The sequence below is a fragment of the Solanum pennellii genome, chromosome 10, assembly GCF_001406875.1.
Source record: "Solanum pennellii chromosome 10, SPENNV200".
NCBI lineage: Eukaryota > Viridiplantae > Streptophyta > Magnoliopsida > Solanales > Solanaceae > Solanum > Solanum pennellii.
In genome coordinates this window covers 79,109,428-79,129,549 of record NC_028646.1, presented here as the reverse complement: position 1 = coordinate 79,129,549, position 20,122 = coordinate 79,109,428, and the positions used below count along the sequence as shown (strand labels likewise).

General features: G+C 35.6%; 3 protein-coding genes across 7 annotated transcripts; 1 reads left to right on the top strand and 2 right to left on the bottom strand.

The window, feature by feature from the left end:
• Positions 1-175: 175 nt before the first annotated feature.
• Positions 176-4,507, bottom strand: LOC107002044 (splicing factor 3B subunit 1). The gene is made up of 2 exons (XM_015199970.2): positions 4,373-4,507; positions 176-4,270 (listed from the first exon to the last, which is right to left on the bottom strand). Exon 2 carries the CDS (start codon positions 4,172-4,174, stop codon positions 395-397), a length of 3,780 nt encoding a protein of 1,259 aa, XP_015055456.1. The 5' UTR covers positions 4,175-4,270; positions 4,373-4,507; the 3' UTR covers positions 176-394.
• Positions 4,508-5,170: 663 nt separating this feature from the next.
• Positions 5,171-10,909, bottom strand: LOC107002817 (syntaxin-51-like). 2 transcript variants are annotated; one of them, XM_027912506.1, is made up of 8 exons: positions 10,636-10,861; positions 9,085-9,310; positions 8,306-8,392; positions 6,610-6,833; positions 6,065-6,270; positions 5,867-5,967; positions 5,752-5,796; positions 5,171-5,624 (listed from the first exon to the last, which is right to left on the bottom strand). In XM_027912506.1, the coding sequence occupies exons 4-8, from the start codon at positions 6,825-6,827 to the stop codon at positions 5,499-5,501; spliced, it is 696 nt and encodes a 231-aa protein (XP_027768307.1). In that variant the 5' UTR covers positions 6,828-6,833; positions 8,306-8,392; positions 9,085-9,310; positions 10,636-10,861; the 3' UTR covers positions 5,171-5,498. The 2 variants fall into 2 exon arrangements, with proteins under 2 accessions (XP_027768307.1, XP_015056476.1); XM_015200990.2 differs by lacking the exon at positions 9,085-9,310 and having other exon boundaries at positions 10,636-10,909.
• A 1,719-nt stretch (positions 10,910-12,628) lies between these two features.
• On the top strand, positions 12,629-18,440 carry LOC107002499. Of its 4 annotated transcripts, XM_015200549.2 has the most exons (4): positions 12,629-12,759; positions 14,470-14,644; positions 14,847-14,917; positions 16,932-18,440. In XM_015200549.2, exon 4 carries the CDS (start codon positions 16,965-16,967, stop codon positions 17,892-17,894), a length of 930 nt encoding a protein of 309 aa, XP_015056035.1. In that variant the 5' UTR covers positions 12,629-12,759; positions 14,470-14,644; positions 14,847-14,917; positions 16,932-16,964; the 3' UTR covers positions 17,895-18,440. The 4 variants fall into 4 exon arrangements, with proteins under 4 accessions (XP_015056035.1, XP_015056034.1, XP_015056033.1 ...); XM_015200548.2 differs by lacking the exon at positions 14,847-14,917; XM_015200547.2 differs by having other exon boundaries at positions 14,470-14,917.
• The last annotated feature ends 1,682 nt before the right edge of the window (positions 18,441-20,122 follow it).

Genomic DNA, 20,122 nt, shown 5'->3' with positions numbered 1-20,122 from the left:
TAAAAAACAATCTACTCATACTTAAATCGTGATGTTATATGATATTTGAAAAAAGAAAATACTATCAAGAGTTCTTATATTTTCTAATTTCAAATTCGAAATATCTAATTATTTTGCCACACCTCTTTGGTGGCAAATTATGTAATCCTCAATATGTCATATTGTGTATGGAAAGTTTGCAAGACCAAATCAGCCTACATTAACCAAAATCAACACACAACCCAAAAACACTTCATACAAAGCTAAGCAAATGTGTTTAAAAAGGGAAAACGGGGAACAATAGAATATAAGATACATCACAAGTGTAGTTGAAAACAAGAGACGCTACGCTGCTTCATCGTGCTGGAATACGAAAATGCCTAAAAATGGCAAAGCAGATTTAAGAGGGAAATATCTAAATGAACATGTTCAGCTCAGGCCTACTGTAGACATTGTTTTCATCGTCTTCAAGAATAGGATAAGAAGCTACAAGGGCATCTTGGGCGCCGATATAGAGGGAGTTGTATATCTTCCAGTAAACTTCTCTAACCTTCCTTGCTGGATGGAACAATCCCTGTAGACAATAGTTAAGGACTACGGCTGCTCCTAGTGCAACCCTCATTCCTTCGATGGCTTCCATGACTGCGTTGATCACATGTGGAGACGTCTCGAAAATGTTTGGCCAGACATAGTTCAAAAGGTGGACAAGTGCATCCTCACATCCAAGACCAGCAACACCAAGGGCCATGTGCTTCACAGCAGAGGCAGCAGTCTGCCTGTGTACTAGATCTCTGTCCATAAGAGCATCTTCGAGTAATGGAGTTACAGCATATATATAATCCTTGCCCATTTCTCCAATGTACTCGAAAAGGAAGGAGAGGGATTTCAAGACACCATTCTGGACATTAAGCTCAGGCACGCGATATTCGTTCATCAAGGCAGGCAAGACTGTAAAGGGAGAACAGGTTTCTGCAACAATAGCAATAGCGACAGTGGTACAGACACGGTTCTGACGCTCCTGCACCTTAAGATTGTTCAACAATGTTGCAAGCACATCCTGAGGTCCAATCGCTTTAGCAATATACCCAAATGTATTCACTGTTGCTCGACGGATACCTTTCTTGTGCGCTTTAAGCATCTCAAGAAGCTCAAAACAAATCCTCATCCACTCCCTTGCAGGAACAAATTCAGCACCACGGTCTGCAATTCGACCAACAAGGTCGATACAATTCTCCTGGACTTTCTCATGACGATTCTTCAAAATAGGGGTCAACCGAGGAAGCAAGTCCTTAATTGGAGGAGTCATTTTAGTCATACCAATAACATTCACAATAGCCTTGAGAGCCCCCAGTATAGATCCTAAAACCTCTGGGTATTCTTCTCCCAAGTACTCGTACAAGACAACACCAAGATGGCCCATTAGTTGTTCTTCCCCACACTGCTTCATAACTACTGCAATTCTGGATATCAGATCTGCAGCTTGCTGTCTCACCTTGGCACTCTTGTTGTTCAGTCGCCATTTTATAGTACCACAAATCTGAGGAAGGTATGGCTTAACTCTCTGGCCAAGGGCATTTACAACAGCACCAAATCCGTTAAGCATCACATTGGCATCGTCACTGGTTTGCTCTTGGAAGGCATAAAGGATACCATCAATTAACAGCTCTTCTAGTCGAGAATCAATATCAGATGCACCAAGATTTGCAACCACCTTCTCAATAGTCTCCATGACCATTCTCCTGTATGGTTCACTCTCATCTTTCAAGTCTTCAACAATTCTCCCAACTATATCAGCAACACCAACTTTGTTTGCTATCTCCACAGTGGTTTCAACTAGTTGCTTGTAGTTTCTGCGGTCCAAAGCCATTCTTCTAACCCAAAAGTTTCTGAAGAATTCTGGAAGAATGTCTTGTCGAATGTAATCAGGCTCCACACCTTCTGTACTGACGCACTGCTTCACCACTTTCAGCACAATTTTTTTCATCTCCTCGTCAGGTGATTGAAACTCACGAATAAGGACAACCATAACTTCTTTGGTATAGTAGCTGGCGTATACAGCATCCATAAGAGGAATGATGAAACCTATAGCCTTTAAAAAGGCAGCCAAAACCTTGCCACGATGTGATCTAATACCCTTCCATAAGGGCTTCAAAACAGAATCAAAACTCTCAATACCATATGGTGCAGCAGCTTCAGCAAGAGCAGCCAGAGAAAGAGCTGTAATGGTCCTAACCTTCTGGTTCTCATCATTAAGACCATGTTCAATAATTTCCACCAGAGACCTCAAATGTGGAAGAACAGCACAACCAATAAGAATAGCAATCTGCTGAACAATCTTAATACCTGTATGACGAGCCTGCCAAGATTTCTTACTCTGACAAACTGCTTTCAAGAATGGCAGCAGAGCAGGAATACCAAGCGCAGATGCAACAACGCTGAAAGCTCGAGCAGTTGTGTTCCTGACATATTCATCAATGTTGTCAATATCTGGACGCATGGCAGCAATCATAGTCGCCAAACCAGCTGCCTTACTAAGATTAGATATGATTTCCCTCCCTTCGACACGAGCATAATAATCTTCATCAATCAACAGAGGTTCAATCACGACAAGAATCTTGTGGACATATGGGCGAACCAATTCATCCAACTTATACAGTACCCTGTCAATAACCTTAACAAGCAAATGCCTTTCTTGGTCTTCCAGTGTAGGCTGCATGAGCAATGGCAGAATCCGATTGAATAAGGGCCCAGCACCAAATTCTCTGGCCTTATCAGTGAGCTGTCTCAAAGCAGTTTTCCTCTGAGGTGGAGTCCCATTTTTAACCTTGAGCAAAAGCTTCATAATTTTTCGCTCCTTCTGTTCATCGGGAGACAACTCCTCTTCATCTTCCTCATTCAACAAAGAACCAAAATATTGGTAATCCTCGGGCTTCATAAATGGCAAACCACCTGGCATTTCTTTTGGTACATCAAACTGTTGACCCCGATTTTCCTCTGGAATAGCATACAGAGGAGTCCCTATTGGCGTTGGTGTGGCAAGAAGCTTCCTGGCAGGTGTTCTAATGGGAACATAGGACGCTGGAGGATCCAAAATCTTATAACCTTCCTGAGGAAACATAGAGTCAAGCTCCTCATCAGTTAAGGGTCGATTTCTCTCTTCAATGTCCTTCTCCCACCTCATCAAATTGTATTGTTCAGGAGTAACCGGGCCACGCAAATTAATGGCACCAGGGGTTGGTGTAGCTAGTTCAACACCCCCAACAGGAGTAACACCCGGTGTATAAGCTGCTGCCGGGGTAGCACCTGACATGGGAGTTGCACTTCCCATAGTCGCTGGAGTCTCATCCCATCTTGACCTCTGTCTTTTAGGCGTGGGGGTAGCAAGACCTGCAAGCTTTGGTGTAGCATCCCAAGACATACCAGCTGGGGTTGCACCTGGAGTAGCACCACCAGCAGGGGTAGCATCAGAATCAGCAACCCTACCAGGTGTAGGTGTCTCATCCCATCTATTCTTCTTGACAGAGGGTGTTGCATCACCGACCCTGCCGGGGGTGGGGGTTGCATCCCACCTTCCAATCCCAGGTGTCGAGTCCGGCTGGTCCCAATCTGAACCAGCTTTCGCCTTCTTCGCACCACCCTCATCCTGCGATTGGTCCCACCTATTCCTCCTCTTCTGAGCTGGCTTCTCAACCTCCTCCTTCTTATCTGCTGCTTTTTCCTGTTCTTCCTTCTTCTTCTTCGCAATCTCCTTCATCAACTCTTCCTTCTGCCTCTTCAAAGCCTCCTCCCTCATAACATCCGCATAAGTCCTCACTTCCGGCCCAGGAGTCTTATCCAAAAAAGGATCATTCCTCTCAGGAGAAATGACCCTATTCAACCTCCTCCTCCTATAATCATCCTCCCTATCAATAATCTTACTCGGCTTATTAAACCCACTGGGCTCATCCTCTTCCCCTGCACCCCGTGGAACCTCCTTAAAAAACTGTTTTGGCGCAGTGAAAGACGCCATCTTTCTAGCAACCTCATTCTCCGTATCAAAAGTATCATCATCATCATTCACCGGAATAGATTTCTCATAACCCTCAAATTTATTCGAACTATAGAATTCAGTATCAAAAGTCACCGTATTCATAGAAGCGAGCTGTTGCTCCATCTTCTTCCTCTCCTCTTGCGTTTTCTGAATCTCATCATCCATTTCTACAATATGCTTCAATCAACTATCCCTCACAACACTCGAAAACTTCAAAATCCCTAACCTAACCCTAACTGAAGATATACACCACCAAACAAGCTGGAAAATTGAACAAAATATCAAATCAATATCAAATCCAATAGCAATATAACCAAATCTAGAGATTTCAATTTCAATATACAGAACGGAAAAGAAGAATACCTGAAGTGTTCGTCGCCGGCGATGTGAAGTGAGGTTTTAGGGAATTTGGGGGAAAAAGCAAAATGCGATTATATATTTTATTGAATATGAAAAGTTTCGAGGGTCGGTTCAAGATATGGACTATCCGGCCCAAAACCAATAAAGGGAAGTTAAAAATAAAAAGAAAATGATAATTTATTTATTTTTTACTTGAATTTAATTATTAATTTTGATTTTAAATTTTAAAAAATTAACTCAATTGAACTAATTATGTAGGTGCTTGTTCAAAATTTCTAGTTATAGGTATTAATTTTATATAAAATATTATCAACTTTTGATTCGCAACTTAAGTTTCTATTTTTATTTTGGTTTGATCAGTCTTAAATCCGAATCGAGATTCAATCAACGGAAGGGACGAGTTTGTCTCGCTATCTGTTTCATGTGTTTAGTAAATCATCTTTTGGATCTTTTTATTATCGAAAGTCAATCACAACAGTAGAAGGTTGTAGTAGAGAAATGACTAGTATAGCGAGATTTGATTGTGCTCGTGTAGTCGTGTTTGCTTATTGTAGACCCAAATTCAATGTTTCTATTGACTATAGGTCCCAAAATGGACTACAAACCAAATACCAACGAAGTGAATTCATCCCTCCTTTTGATTACTTCTTTGCTCGTTTGCAACGCCTCGACTCAAATTTCTTGACGTAGGATTTAATGAGGTGACGAGAACTGAAGTCAAGGTTCCTTGCTACGATCCATTGATGTTCGTATGGATTGAGATCCTTACACATTCAAAAGCATTATTGCCAAGTGATATAGTTTTGTAGTAAAATTGCTAATAAGCCTGAAAATGCATTGCACTATAAACTTGAAGTGTTCACAAGACTTGTCTCTTACAAATCACCACAGGTATCCATGGCAGAGTTTTCTTTCTTCTGAAATTAAAAGCTCTTTAACGTTACGCGAAAAACACAAGATATACATAAAACATACTTTCATAACGAATGCAGGACAAATCTGTAGTCCTTCTATAGTGAGAACAAGCTGAATGATGAAGTTGCAAGAGGAATGCAACATATTGGCTTCTCTTGTATAGCCAACAATGAACGTTAAGAAGAATCGGATGAAACTTTAACGTTGTGGATCATCACAAGTACTTTACCAATAGGAAGATGGCAACGGCTAGAATAACGATGAATATGATCAATAGGCACAACCAAGTACAGCCACCTTTGGTGCGCTTATTCAAAAATGCCAATTTCCTTTGCACCCTCTGTTTAAAAGGACAATGAAAATCACATTAGCTTGGGCGCGACAAAATCAGAGAGTTTCACTTCTTAAGAAACAACGCAGACAAAAGAAAAAAGTCGATTTGAAGCATATTGAAAACAAGCAAATACCTGAAGACGGGAGTTTGTTGTATCAACATGGTAATCTAAGTTATCCTGCATATCAGATAAACGTTACACTGCTAAACATTCAAATACTGAAAGTTTTTACAGTTACAACACCTACCAGTAGTGCAGTATGTAGGTTGAGCTCTTCATTGATTGCTAAGGCGACATGTTTTGTGCTTATTACTGTCTCCTCCAATTTATCAAGATCCTCGTCCTGCTCTGTTTTAAATATAAATCAAAAGACAACCACATCAACTACGTTTTTCAAAAGAAACAAGAAATGAGCATGTCGATTCCTAGTGAATGAGGGACATACCTTTTATAACTTGTCGTTGAAAACCTACAAGATCCTGGTTGTCAAGACCAGTTGCCCTACTGATAACATCAGGTCGCTTAGTTTCTGGGCCGAGCAGGCTATCCCTATTTGCAAGGTTATTCATGTTGAGTGTAGATGCCATCTGATTAGCTTTCGTAATCATATTATCAAGCATGTCATGACGACGTTTCATCTCCTTTTTTGATCTGTTTACAAGTAAAGAATCATTTCAATCTATCACAGCTTGCAACAATTGTTAGACAACACACAGAGAAGAACTTGCATTATGTGGTAACAAGCTTCAAGACATTAATTACATCCACCTTTTACACATTCAAAAACATTCTTGCCAAATGAATAACTAACACGAAATGTTGCCAAGGATCACAAATGTTGAAGTAAATATTTGAAGCAGCATGAAAACCTTAATTTGCCATCTTTCGGTTTAACCGTGAGTACTTTAGAAAGAAATCATATTAAATTGAAAGCCAATTTTATATACTATCATTAAAATCCATATAGAAGTCTTTATGCAGTTTTCTTACAAAGGCTGCTTGCTTGGAAGCGTTTGCAGAAGGGACTGGAGAGTATCAAGCCTTGTCCTTAATATAGTGATCTTTCGCCGAGCTGCAGATAAATGGCGCTGTGATTCAGGTCCGGTAGAGGGCAAAGAGCTCTTCGCAGAAATCATAGAACTGACTTCATCCGCAAGTTTGGATGCTTCATTAAATTCACGCATCCATGAGTCAGCTGACGATGCCATTCTAACCTGAGAAGTCAAAATTGTAACTTAGGGAAAAATATAAGAAAATGAAAAATAAATATCACTTCTGATTCTTATCCAAATTATAAAAAAGGATACCTAATAAGCTCTATGACCAAATTAAATGTCCAAGTTTGATTTGATATACAATTCGTAACGACCCAACTTGAAATCAATCTTTGTATAATGGTGGCTATTTTGTTATTTAGGAATAGATAGGAACAAAAAAGAGAAAGGTTGTTTTTTGGAATAATAAAGGTGGGTTCCATATAACTATTTCATTGAGGTAAAATCAAACAACAAACACACCTCAGTCCCATATTCTTTGAGGTAAAATCAACAACAAACACACCTCAGTCCCAAATAATTTTGGGGGTATAGTGGTTTCAAATAATGGTGAAAAATCCTTTTCCAGAAGATGCACATCGTTTCAGAATGATTTTTACTGATAAAGGAAGATATTCAGTTTGGGACAAGGGAGTAGGTCATTTGAAGTTCAATTTGGAACTTCTTTCCATAAGGAGTTCATTTTCAAATATTTTTTGTTGTTAGTTCCGAGGTGTAAAAGACAAGTTATGACAAATGCAAGGAAAACCTAAGCTGCACACATCTTCACAAATAACATCTGAGACTTTTATAAACATGCAATATACGATCAGCATCCATACCAAAGCGCTTCAGAGATATTACACTACAGCCAAAACCCAAAAGTAAAGAACGCATGGAAAGAGGAGAGACAAACATAAGGGGGGAACAAGCTTGGAACTTACCATAGACATCAAAAGGCAGAGACGAGGTACAAAAATGTTGTACAACAAGGTTTTGAGTGTAAAATAAGGCTTGTTGATGCAACTAAAAACAATTTAAACATAGCATATAGGTGGAAGAGACAACATACTCAGTGTAATCCCATAGGTGAAAGAAACAACAGAAAATAAAGCTTCATGATGGTTGGTCAACCCTCGCACATAACTCAGGCCAAAAGTATAGTTATAAAAAAGATAACTCTTAAGGTTAAGTCCACGTAATATAAAGTGAATGTTAGAAGTTAATCTTTATTAACTGGAAAAAATGAAAGTCAAGTAAAAGTACAAAACTCTGAAACCAGAAAAAGTAATTTTGATGGATGGAACTAGGAGTTAGGACGCCATGTATAGTCCTGATTTGAAAGTACAAAAATTAAAATAAAAAATGACTGTTGAAACAGAAAGGAACAGTAGAAATATAAGTCCAAACTGGGACGTGGCATAATGGATAAGCCATTATTCCTAGTCATCTAGAAAAGCAGATATGCTATACACCTTAGGAACTCTTTTACAACGTATTTCATACCTAATGTAGACAAGCAAAAATGTTTCATGCAAATACATATTCACATGAATATGTCATCTCCACATGAAGCACATGAAAAGCAGAACAAACACATTTTGGAGGACTTACAAACAAGCCTAGTATAAAGAGGGGGGGGGGGATCTGACCTTTCACCAAAATGATGTCAACGTTAGGGATTTAAACTAACTCGCTGAATAACCTCAATATTGCCTGGTCTTGTTTGCAGCACATACCTGAGATAAATTAAATAGAGATAAATACTCAGAAGTGAAAAAACTAGATAAAAATATGAGGCATTAATTCTGAATAAGTAAATGTAGTAATGATCTTGATATTGCTTGTTATAAAGAAGCATATTAAGCCTTGACTTGTTTGCACTGTACGTACAAGAATGAAACCAAAGTGAAGAAGAACATCCCTTGCCAGGAAAGGGAAGTTAAGCATACTACTCTTGACTTCACAGAAATATGCCATCATTTGAGCGGAAGGCAAATCATTTTGCAGAGTTCATGTCCACTGTGATTGACATTGATTATTTCCTGTATATCTAGTTCTCATAGGATCAGTATCACGGTCTTCAAAAGTTTCACTTCTCAAATACAGCTAGAAAAGGTTCTTTTATTTCTTTTGGGAGTCTTCAGATAAAGCTTACTTTTCTCAAATACGGCTAAAAAAGCTTGCACTTCAGATAGATGCTTACTTTGAAGCCAAAATCAATTGACCACTCTGGTATCTTTCTTAAAAGATGATATTGAGAATTCATATATCCGAACAAGATTAGTTTGAAATTCAAGCATAGTTGCTTTGTTCTATTCCACTCATAAGTGATATAAGCCTAAGACAACTCTTTTTTCGTTAAGAGGAAAATTGAGGACCTATTTACCAAATGACATGATATTTAAGATATATCATAAGAAACTCTTACTTTACTACTCTGTTTGATGTTTCAGATGTACTATAAACTCTTTCTGCAAGTACCAAAGTAGCTACAATTGATCTGAGTAACAGGAAGAAAACCCGTTGATGATTCATCATGAAAACTGAGTAATTTAGCAGCTAATTCCCCAAATCAATCTACCTCCAAACTATACCAAATCATTAACACCACTGGCTCTACTGATGATCAAATTTTAGCACCATCACAATTAAAACTGTCAAATAAGAGTAACCAATTAAAAAAAAGCTTAAAGTTCCGAAATTCTTAATCTTTTATGACAATACTATTCCTGGGGTTTATCACAACCCAATAGCAACAGGAAAAGGACAAAAACCCATCAATGATTCATCATAAAAACTGAGGAACTTAGCAACTAATTCAATCTAGCTCCAAACTATACCAAGTCATTAACACCATTGGCTCTACTAAAAATCAACTTTTAGCACCTTTACAAATAATACTGGCAAATTAGCTAAACCCAATTAAGACAAGAGTTAAACGTTCCGGAAAGCTTTAACCTTTTTGCCAATACTCTTACTAGGGGTTACCAAAAAGCAACATAAACAAGAAAGAGACAAAAGTCCATCAATGATTCATCATGAAAACTGATCAATTCAGCTATACCAAATCATTAACGCCATTGGCTCTACTAAGCATCAACTTTTAGCACCATTACAATTAATACAGCCAAATTAGCAAAAACCCAATCAAGACAAAAGCTAAACATTCAAAAAAACCTTAAATCTTTTCGCCAATACTCTTACTGAGGGTTAACCAAAAACCAACAGAAACAAGAAAATGACCAAAATCCATCATGAAAACTGACCAAATAAGCTATACCAAATCATCAACACCATTAGCTCCACTAAGCATCAACTTTTAGCACCATTACAATTAATACAGCCAAATTAGCAAAACCCAATCAAGACAAAAGCTAAACATTCCAAAAAGCTTAAATCTTTTCGCCAATACTCTTACTGAGGGTTAACTAAAAACCAACATAAACAAGAAAATGACCAAAATCCATCATGAAAACTGACCAAATCAGCTATTCCAAATCATTAACACCATTAGCTCCACTAAGCATAAACTTTTAGCATCATTACAATTAATACAGCCAAATTAGCAAAATCCAATCAAGACAAAAGCTAAACATTCTAAAAAGCTCAAATCTTTTCGCCAATACACTTACTGATGGTTAACCAAAAAACAACAGAAACAAGAAAATGACCAAAATCCATCATGAAAACTGACCAATTCAGCTATACCAAATCATTCAACACCGTTGGCTCAACCAAGAATCAAATTTTAGCACCATTACAGTAAATACTACCAAAATAGCAAAAACCCATCAAGACAAAAGCTAAAAGTTCCATCTTTTCGCCAACCCACTTACTGGGGGTTAACCAAAACCAACATAAACAAGAAAATAACCAAAACCCATCAATGATTCGTCACAAAAAACTGAGCAATTTACATTCAAATCAAAAGGGGTTCTTAGAAAAGTGAAGAAAAACCAAAAGGGTGTTAAAGATTTACCTTCAATTATGAACTGAAGATTCAACAATTTGATAATAATTTTGGATCAAGAAACCATATATATTATGACCTTTTCTCCTTTACGTTTTTACAAAATTGTTATCCGGGGAAAAGGTCAAACGGAATATAGGGAAGAAAGGAAGCTGAATCAATTGTCCATTTGCAAATAAATTACTACAAATTTAGCTCTATGATGTTCCCATAGTGTGGGCCGTTGGATCTCGTGCAATTCTTTTGATTGGGAACAAACAAATTGAAGGTATAATGCTGACAGCTTATACTAACGTGGACTACCATACAAGTTTTATTATCAGATATGCATTGGCTTAATTCGGGCGCGTTTGAACATGATTTGAAATTATAATCGTAAATTTGATTAATTCTAATTTAAAATTATGAGTCGTAAATTTAAATATGATTTGAAATTATAATCGTAAATTTGATTAATTCTAATTTGAAATTATGATTGTAAATTTGATTAATTCTAAGTTGAATTTAATTTGATATACAATGTGAAGGTTTTTAAGTTATGCTTGCAACATCTTATATGAATTGTTTTACCAAGTTAGTTTTATATTAATTATTCATATCACAAAAAAGAAAGAAATTAATATATTGAGAATATAACTTAAAAGACTTTAAATTAAATTTGGACTTTAGAATAATCAAATTCATAATTTGAAATCATGTTCGAACGTAAGTCATTTTTATTTGTCATGTTGTATTTTGTGAAAGTCAATTTAATTAATTTGTAAAGTTAAGTTAGATTATATTGATTTAATATTTTAAACAAAAAATTAGTATTAAAAAACTATAGGAAAAGTATTATACATTGTAACTTTTTACAGATCAATATAATGAAAAAATATATCTTAAAATATTAGTTCAAAGTATTAAAAGTATGACAACTAATAGTGAACGGAAATAGTAAAAGCGAATAAATAAAATTAAAATTACTTACTATTTCTTAGTATGCCAGTGGAAAAAAATTTCATATATATATACATATATATTCCACAGTTTTTTCAGCCAATTAAAACTAATTTTTTTATTTTATAATGTAATAGAATGATTTATGTAAACTTTATTTTTATACTTCGATTTTATTGAAGGCGTTATTGTTGTTAAAACTTTTTAACTCTTATACAATTTTATTAAATGAGATAGTTTATAGATAATAGGAAAAAGTGTTTGATATATCCCTCGATTTTATTATTTAAAGTTGATATACTTCATTGTTATGAAAATTGAAAGTGACGATATATACTCTTATTGTTATACAAATGACTTAACACATATCTTTTTCCTCTAACGAAAGTGGGTTAAAAGTGGAAAAATTAATTTTAATTTAATCTTCTAATTATTTTTTGAAAAAAATATAATCACTATGGGGGTATATTTGACCTCCCCCCCCCACATACTTCCTTTCGACTTTTTTTGTTTCAATAACCAATCGCGGAGTCAGAATTAACAAGGGTGTTTAAGATCTTAAAAGTTAGACACGTGAAGTAGTCAAAATAGATTTGACATCTATTACATATATATATAAAATTATTTTAACCATATATAAATAATATATTTTTCGCCGAAGGGGTTTCATATGAACCCCCTAACTCTAACATGGCTTTGCCACTGTCAATAACTAATTTAAATTTATTATTTTAATATTAAATTTATCTATGATGCACTAATTTTCTTATCAAATTTATTATACATGCCACACTTATTATTTTTATTTTTAGCAATACAGAAACTTCCACAAAATAATGAAATTTAAAAAAAAATCAAATAACGATAATTAAAGAAGTCAAAAATATTTTTTATATGAAAAAAAATTAAAAATATATTCTGAACTTTATTTCGAAGAATCATATATATATCCCACATGAATTTTTCTAAAACTTAAATTAAACAATAAATAAATTTTAAACTATTTTTTTCACTATCGTTAGATGAAAATATATGTGAACTCCGTTTATAACGATAAGGCTATTAAAAGTTTAGAGATAAATAAAAAAGTGAAGGGTGGAGATTTATTGGGATAAATTACATGTTTGCACCTTCTTCTTTGTTTCCCCAAAACCCTTGGTTCGCTTAGGCTCAAGCTCTTCCATTTATTCACTGGTAACAATTCTTGTTTTGGGGGATTTTTAGTATTTCTTTTTTCCTCTCTGCTGTATTTATTTTTATTTTTTCTAAAATTTATCATGAGTTTCTCTAGTTATGTTTGTTTGTGTTTGATTTTTCTATGCATTTTTGGACATGAATGTAATGCTATTTGAGAATGGGAGGAAAAAAGTAGTTTTTGAAGTTGAAAGTTGAAAAAAAGTTCAAATTTTGTGAGTGGTATTTGTAGTTTGAAGTTGAAAAATGGTGTTTGGAAGTAGAATTAGTTTGAAAAAAGTTCAAATTTTGTGAGTTGTATTTAAAGTTTGAAGTTGGAAGTGGTGTTTGAAAGTTGAAATTGTGTTTTCACATGAAGAAAAGTTCAAATTTTCTGAGGAGTATTTGGAGTTTGTAGCTGAAAAATGGTGTTTGAAAGTTGAATTTGTTTGGAAAAAGTTCAAATTTTTTTAGTTGTATTTAAAGTTTGAAGTTGGAGCTGGTGTTTGGAAGTTGAAATTGTGTTTTCACTTGAAGAAAAGTTCAAATTGTGTGAGTAGTATTTGGAGTTTGAAGTTGAAAAATGGTGTTTGGAAGTTGAATTTGTTTGAAAAAAGTTCAACTTTTGTGAGTTGTATTTAAAGTTTGAAGTGGTGTTTGGAAGTTGAAATTGTGTTTTCACTTGAATAAAAGTTCAAAATTTGTGAGTAGCATTTGAAGTTTGAAGTTGGAAAATGGTGTCTGGAAGTTGAATTTGTGTTTTATTTTTTCTGTGTGTTTGAATCTTTGAGACCATATGAATGCATATTCAGCTCTGGGGACACTCTACCTTCGCAGACCTCACTGTGTGGGATTAAGTAGTATTTTGTTGTTTTTGTTGTTGAAATGCCTTCTATAGCGGAGCTAGTATTTGAGGCTCATCAGTTTTGGGATTCTTGTTTTTTTTCAAGTTACTAGGTTCTGAATGAATAAATTGTACATAAGGAGTTCCTAAGAAAAATACGAAATTTGGACCAAAGCTACTACACTCTAGCTCCGCCTTGTTTCTAAAGCACGGTGTATCATAGGTTTAGGTAGAAGAAAGAGAAACCGGAGATGGAACAACTTGTCTTCAGTTGTCTAAATAAAAAAAAACTTGGCTCCAGTTCTAACGGCATTGAGTGATAGTTGGATAAGTTGTTTTTCAGTGCTTAACTTGATCTCACTGAGTGAAGTGCAATGAGAGAATATTCAGGAAATGGATGGGACGTGAAATTAGCTTATAGTATTTTGGAAAGATATAAACTTTTTAGAATTCCTGCAAACAGTAAAACAAAATCTCCACTTTTCCATCCATTTCTCAAACCAGCAAAGGCATTAAAAAAAAAGAATGGAAAACTACTTGAAGATTTATCACAAAAAGCTCATTTCAATTTTGTGATTGCTCTCTGATTTGTTATCTCGGAAGGGGAGCCTTGGTGTAACTGGTAAAGTTGCCTCATGTGACCAGGAGTTCACGGGTTCGAGTTGTGGAAACAACTTCTTGTAGAAATGCAGGGTAAGGCCGGGTACAACAGACCCTTGTGGTCCGGCCCTTCTCTAGACCCCACGCATAGCGGGAGCTTAGTGCACCAGAAAGCCCTCTCTGATTTGTTTTCTCGATTTGTGGCTAATGTTTCATGCATGAGTATTTTTAAAAATAGAGTAACACACCTATTGTTTAAGTAGTAATCTTGAATTTTCTTCATGCAGGACTCGAGCTGAAATATATTGAGTGCAATCGTCCTTCCAATTCTAGAAAATTTGACAGTCAGGCAAATTGTTACCAGTACAGCTTTGTAATTCAATCTATTGCTTCCAGAAGGAAATAGAATCCATTGCCATTTGAAAGCCTTGCTTGATGCTGGGGAACTAGAAGAGGATACAGGTAGTGGTGATGTTCTCTATTTTTCTCTGAGAAGTATTCTAAATTGCTACTTTCAAGTCACACAGATAAGGCAAAAAATCAGAGAGGTTCTTAAGATTCTCAATTGCTGGTTTTCCACTCAATTCGTTTCAGTTCAATATAGTCTGAAAATTCATTTATCCAACACTCTCTCAAAACCAATGGTTTATGGATGGAATGGTAGGCCTCTATGATCTGTACACTCTAATGATCCAAGCAGTCAATTGGAACATTTCAGACTCCCAAAAGAAATAGGTACCAAAGTACATGCATTTTCTGATATGTTACAAAGTGTTGTGCACACTGATTCTCCCACGGTGTTTGACTATATGCCCGAGACATCGGAATAATTGTTTATCATTTTCTTTTTTCCCCCTCGGTAGTTATTTTACAAAATTCTCATCTATAAGGTACCTTGTTCACTTGTTTGAGTCGATATTGGCGAAGACATATGCGCTATTATCCTTATGATTTCCCAATGTTTTTCTGTTTTTAGTATTAATCGAACCCTCTAAAGCATATTAAGGAAACTGAAATTAAATGACGTGACATTTATCATTGATTGGTCCTAACCTTCTAGCTATTGAGACTTGCATTGGATGTTCTTAAAAGGGGTACTATCATTATAGGTTTTTGAGATGACTCTGTAGTTTATCTTAATTTGTTGCACTGCTTTGTTGCTTGGGAAGTTACTAGGAGTATGCTCGTATTCCGTTAAATGTATTTGTTACGTCTTTTTTTTTCTCCTTGTTTACCTTTAGATTGGGATACACTGAAAGATTAAACTGTTACTTTTTCTTATTTTGTTACATGCCAAATTTTAGTTCTTATGCCAAGTAACCAGTAGAAGACAAGTGAGGTGATTAGGAGTTGAGCTACCATTGAGCAATAATGAACATTCTGATAAGCATATCATTCATGACTTTTCTAGTAGAGTCGTCCTTTCAGAAGCACCTTGAGTGATGTTTAGGAACTTGTAAAACTTTAAATTTTGAAATAACAAGGTAACTTTATTTAACTCTAGTTCTGGGATTAGATAGAAAATTAGTTGTTACATTCAAGTGTGTTATATAAAGTTGAAGATATTTGTGGTTTTCATCCCCACAACATGATAAAAACGAGGCATAATACATAAACAAACACTCAACCTTGGCCTTAGATGGCAAATGAATACTGCAACTTTGAGTATGCACATCTTGGCACCTCAATTTGTCTCCACTATTGTCAGATAAACTCTTCAACTTACAAAATGATCATCTAGACAGCTCCAAAATTTATGCTCACATTAACGTCGGGTGTCCATGAGACATTGAATGACATAATTCCAAATAAAACTTGACATTTTTTATTCCCTATAACCTTTCCCAAATTTATGAAATCATGAAAAGCACACACTAATTCATTTCAGACTGGAAAGGCCTAATTGATAGAAAAAAGGGAGGCGAAAAGGGGTTATTTCAACCTTCGGGGTGGCCCAGTGGTTTGGGCTTGGGACTTCCATGGTGGAGATCTCAAGTTCGAAACCCTTGCCTAAGGGGTTTGCCTTCTAGGTCGAGGTCATCGCACCGGCTTGCCTAGTGCGGATTATCTCTCCTATGTGGTTTGCGAGTTATTGCACATGAGCAACCCCTGTATGCACTCAAAGGGTAGGGGGGTGGGGGTTATGCAGTAAATGCTTAAAAAACTTGAAACTGTTTTCTGCTTTCACTACTTTTGTCGAAATATAACAAAACCAATCAATAGAGTGGAATGAGGAAATTAACGTTTAATCCAGTGAAAAAAGTCTTCAAGAAACACAAAATTGCAGTACAACCTAGCTTTATCCGGTGAATACCAGCAAAACTGCAATGTCAAATTTCCAAGACCTTTAAATCATATTACAATGTATTACACTATACAACTATTGCGAATTCCATATGATAACTTAAGATGCACTGGAAAAGGTTCTCTTTGAGATATGAAGTTGTTCATATTTCTCAAAGTTGACTCAGTAAGCAAGATGTGTCTCGATTTGCAAGTCATTACCTTCTTAAAACACGTAACATATGTACCCTCTCATATAGTAATCAAACTATTCATTATAAATTGTCTAAAGTTAACTGTCTTGTTTACACAAAAATGTTCTATGAATTTGTCTTGGCCCTCTCAGGAAATTCTTGTCTCTGGACTTATTAACCATTTTCTTTATCGTTGGATACATTCTAAACTTGCTCTGCCAAGCAAGCTGTTGTCTTTCTTGTGTTTCATGGTTATATTTATTGATTTGCAGGATTGAAACTACACGAACTGTTAGCCATTAGCTATGAGCAATGCATGTGTTTCGAGATTCAGCAGCATTCAGAAAACAGCTGTCCCATTTCCTGGCAGAAGCTATCATGGCATTGTTTTCTTGAGGAACTTCTCAACTTTGACAGCACCATGTATCTCTCCAAGCATTCCTCTCAGTTATCCTCCACCATCAGTAGTTTCAGTGGCCTGCCTAACCCAATCAGATGCTCCACAACGTTCTGAGGAGTGGTTTGCCCTTCGCAAAGACAAATTAACTACAAGCACCTTCAGCACTGCTTTAGGATTCTGGAAAGGGAATCGACGATATGAGCTCTGGCATGAGAAGGTATTTGCTCCAGAAGTCCAATTACTACCATCTCCTAGCAGGAGTGCCATGGATTGGGGTGTTCTCATGGAAGCAGTAGCCATAGAACGCTATAAAAGCATCACTGGTCGTGATGTGAGCTCACTCGGGTTCGCAGTCCATTCGGATGAGCGATTGGATTGGGTTGGTGCCTCCCCGGATGGTCTTCTTGGAAGCTTGCCTGGAGGTGGGATCCTGGAAGTAAAATGCCCATACAACAAAGGAAAACCAGAAAAGGGCCTCCCATGGTCAACTATGCCATTCTACTACATGCCTCAGGTGCAAGGGCAAATGGAAATCATGGACAGAGATTGGGTTGATGTGTATTGTTGGACACCAAACGGGAGCGCAATATTCCGTGTCTACCGAGAGCGGAGTTACTGGGAGTTAATGCATGGAATTTTATGGGAATTTTGGTGGGAAAATGTGGTTCCTGCTAGAGAAGCTCTTCTAATGGGAAATGAAGAGGGTGCCACAGCCTATAAACCAACATCAACTCACAAAAAAACAGGACTTGTCATTTCAAGAAGCTTGAAGTTGGCAGGTGAGTCTAAGATGTTGTGCAGGGATATTGCTGGTCATATTGAATTTTTTCGCTAGTGTGACCAACGAGCATTCAACGTGCAAGTTGATGATTTTTTTTGGGTGAAGAATCGCCTTATCCCCAATGTGGGACTTTTCTAGGCGAATCTTGATCAAGTCAAGCTCCAATGCAAGTACTGAACACTAGGTGGGAAACCAAGCAAAAACATGCGAAGTTGTACGCCTGTTTTCTAGAGCTTGGCATCTTGATAGCTAGTCTATATGGTCGAAGTTGGGACAATTACAACAACATACGCCACATTGTGGTGGAGTTCCACTTGTTAAAGTTTTGAAATGCAGCTCGATAGATGTTCTATTCGAGTTGTTTTAGGGGTATTTTTGTCCAGATGCTATTTTACGAAGATGCCTGAAGAAACCATGTAACGATTCGAGCATTTCGAATAGATTTTTCTGCATTTTTTCAAGGCTTTAGAAAGTAGATACATACTTCTGAATTATATTTGAAATGTAGCTAAACTTTTGATTGTTGGCTCAAAAACTGGCCATTCAGCCACATTTTTTTCCAGTTGATATCAAAATTGACTTACTGATGCATTATTGAAATTTTCATATTTGCAATGTGATGCTTTCTCTAGTCCTTGTTATATTTCTTTGCATGATTTTTAGATATGCTTTATTTGAATCGAACGTCGACAAATTTTCTATGTCATGATAGGGTAAAATTTGCATACACTCTATACTGACTCGCTCGGAGCGAATTTGCTTATTAAGTAAATAGAAAGAGTGAAATCTACTTTCGCTAGGTTGCTTATGATAGACAAAAGAAAAGCACTAATAGAGTATAGCAATCTGCTTCTCGCCCTCCTTTCTCATGATGGAATATATCAATATTCGAGCTCTACTCTAGCCTTGCTTGAGTTCTTCACCGGCTTCTCCTGATTCTACATAGTGAAACTACCTTCCCCGATCCCCGTGATAGGGGTGAGGACCCACCTATTGAGCGTAGAAGGTTGAAGGGTATCGGGAGGATGATAATATTGGGAAGCGAGCCTTTTCTAATTCTACATGAACGTGAAATGTTTTATGCATCAAATTGTTGACCTAGAAATGAAGTGATTTTTCATCATCATGTCCCATGCATTTTTTTAAACCAACATTCAAGTAGTTGTCTGACTTTCTTTTTAGTGGTGATTGGTGAGGTTGAGTTTCTCTATCTGTACTTTACTTTGCGAGAGCTAAATTACGTGAATTGTAACTAATATTAAATTTATGTAATTTAATATACTTCGAAAAATTAATCAAACTTGATTCTTAAAAATAACGTGACAAGTATTTTGAGACGTACAAAAATGGTTAGAATCTGTGTTTTGTGTTCTCACTAAATCATGTAATCATATCATCATTTATATTATAATATAATATAAAGTTTCACCGATCCCTAAGCAAATAAAAGTTAAAAGAAAAAGCAAAAGAGAATCTAATTGGATATAAAGATGTTTTAGAGGGCAATTATTTTAATTTTGCACGCTTAAACTTTAAAAGGTACAATTACAACTATTTAATAATATAAAAAATTTATAAATTTTTTTTACATATATAAATTAACACTTTATTTGAACTTACACAACTTTTAAATAAATTAACCATAAAATTAAACTCGTAAATTTTAAATTTCGATTCAACTCGACTTTTTATGCTTTAAAATTTAGGGGAATAAAAATTTAAAAGTGAGGTTTACATTTTTCTTGGGACATTTCTTTTAACACTTTATGCTTTTCTTGCAACAAAAGGATACCTTGAGCAATTATATTTTATCCTCTTTTTTTTTCTTTTGAAAGTGATATATAATAATATAAAATAATTAATATAGAAAAGAAAGAAGAAAATAACGTATTTGTATAATTTACTGTCTCATTGTATGATACTGTTTGAATTTTGAAAATCAAATAATGTAATTTTAATCGTAAGTTCAATATAAAATTTTTACGATTAAGACAGAATTCTTATATTTTAATAGAACAAAATAATGGAATATGATGATGAAGATTTTTGTGTTTTATGTTCTCATTGAATCATTTTAGAAAGATTCATGTAATAATTGTTGTATGATAAAAAAGTATTATTATATAATTCACAGATCCCAATGCAAAAAAGAAAAAGTAAAGAGATTTATCTTTTTACGTGATAACATTTGATTTGGTACAAAACTTAAAAATAATGAAAACTTTGAAATATTTATCAAATTATTCTTTAAAAAAATATTTTTTTTTCATGTAAAATGGAAC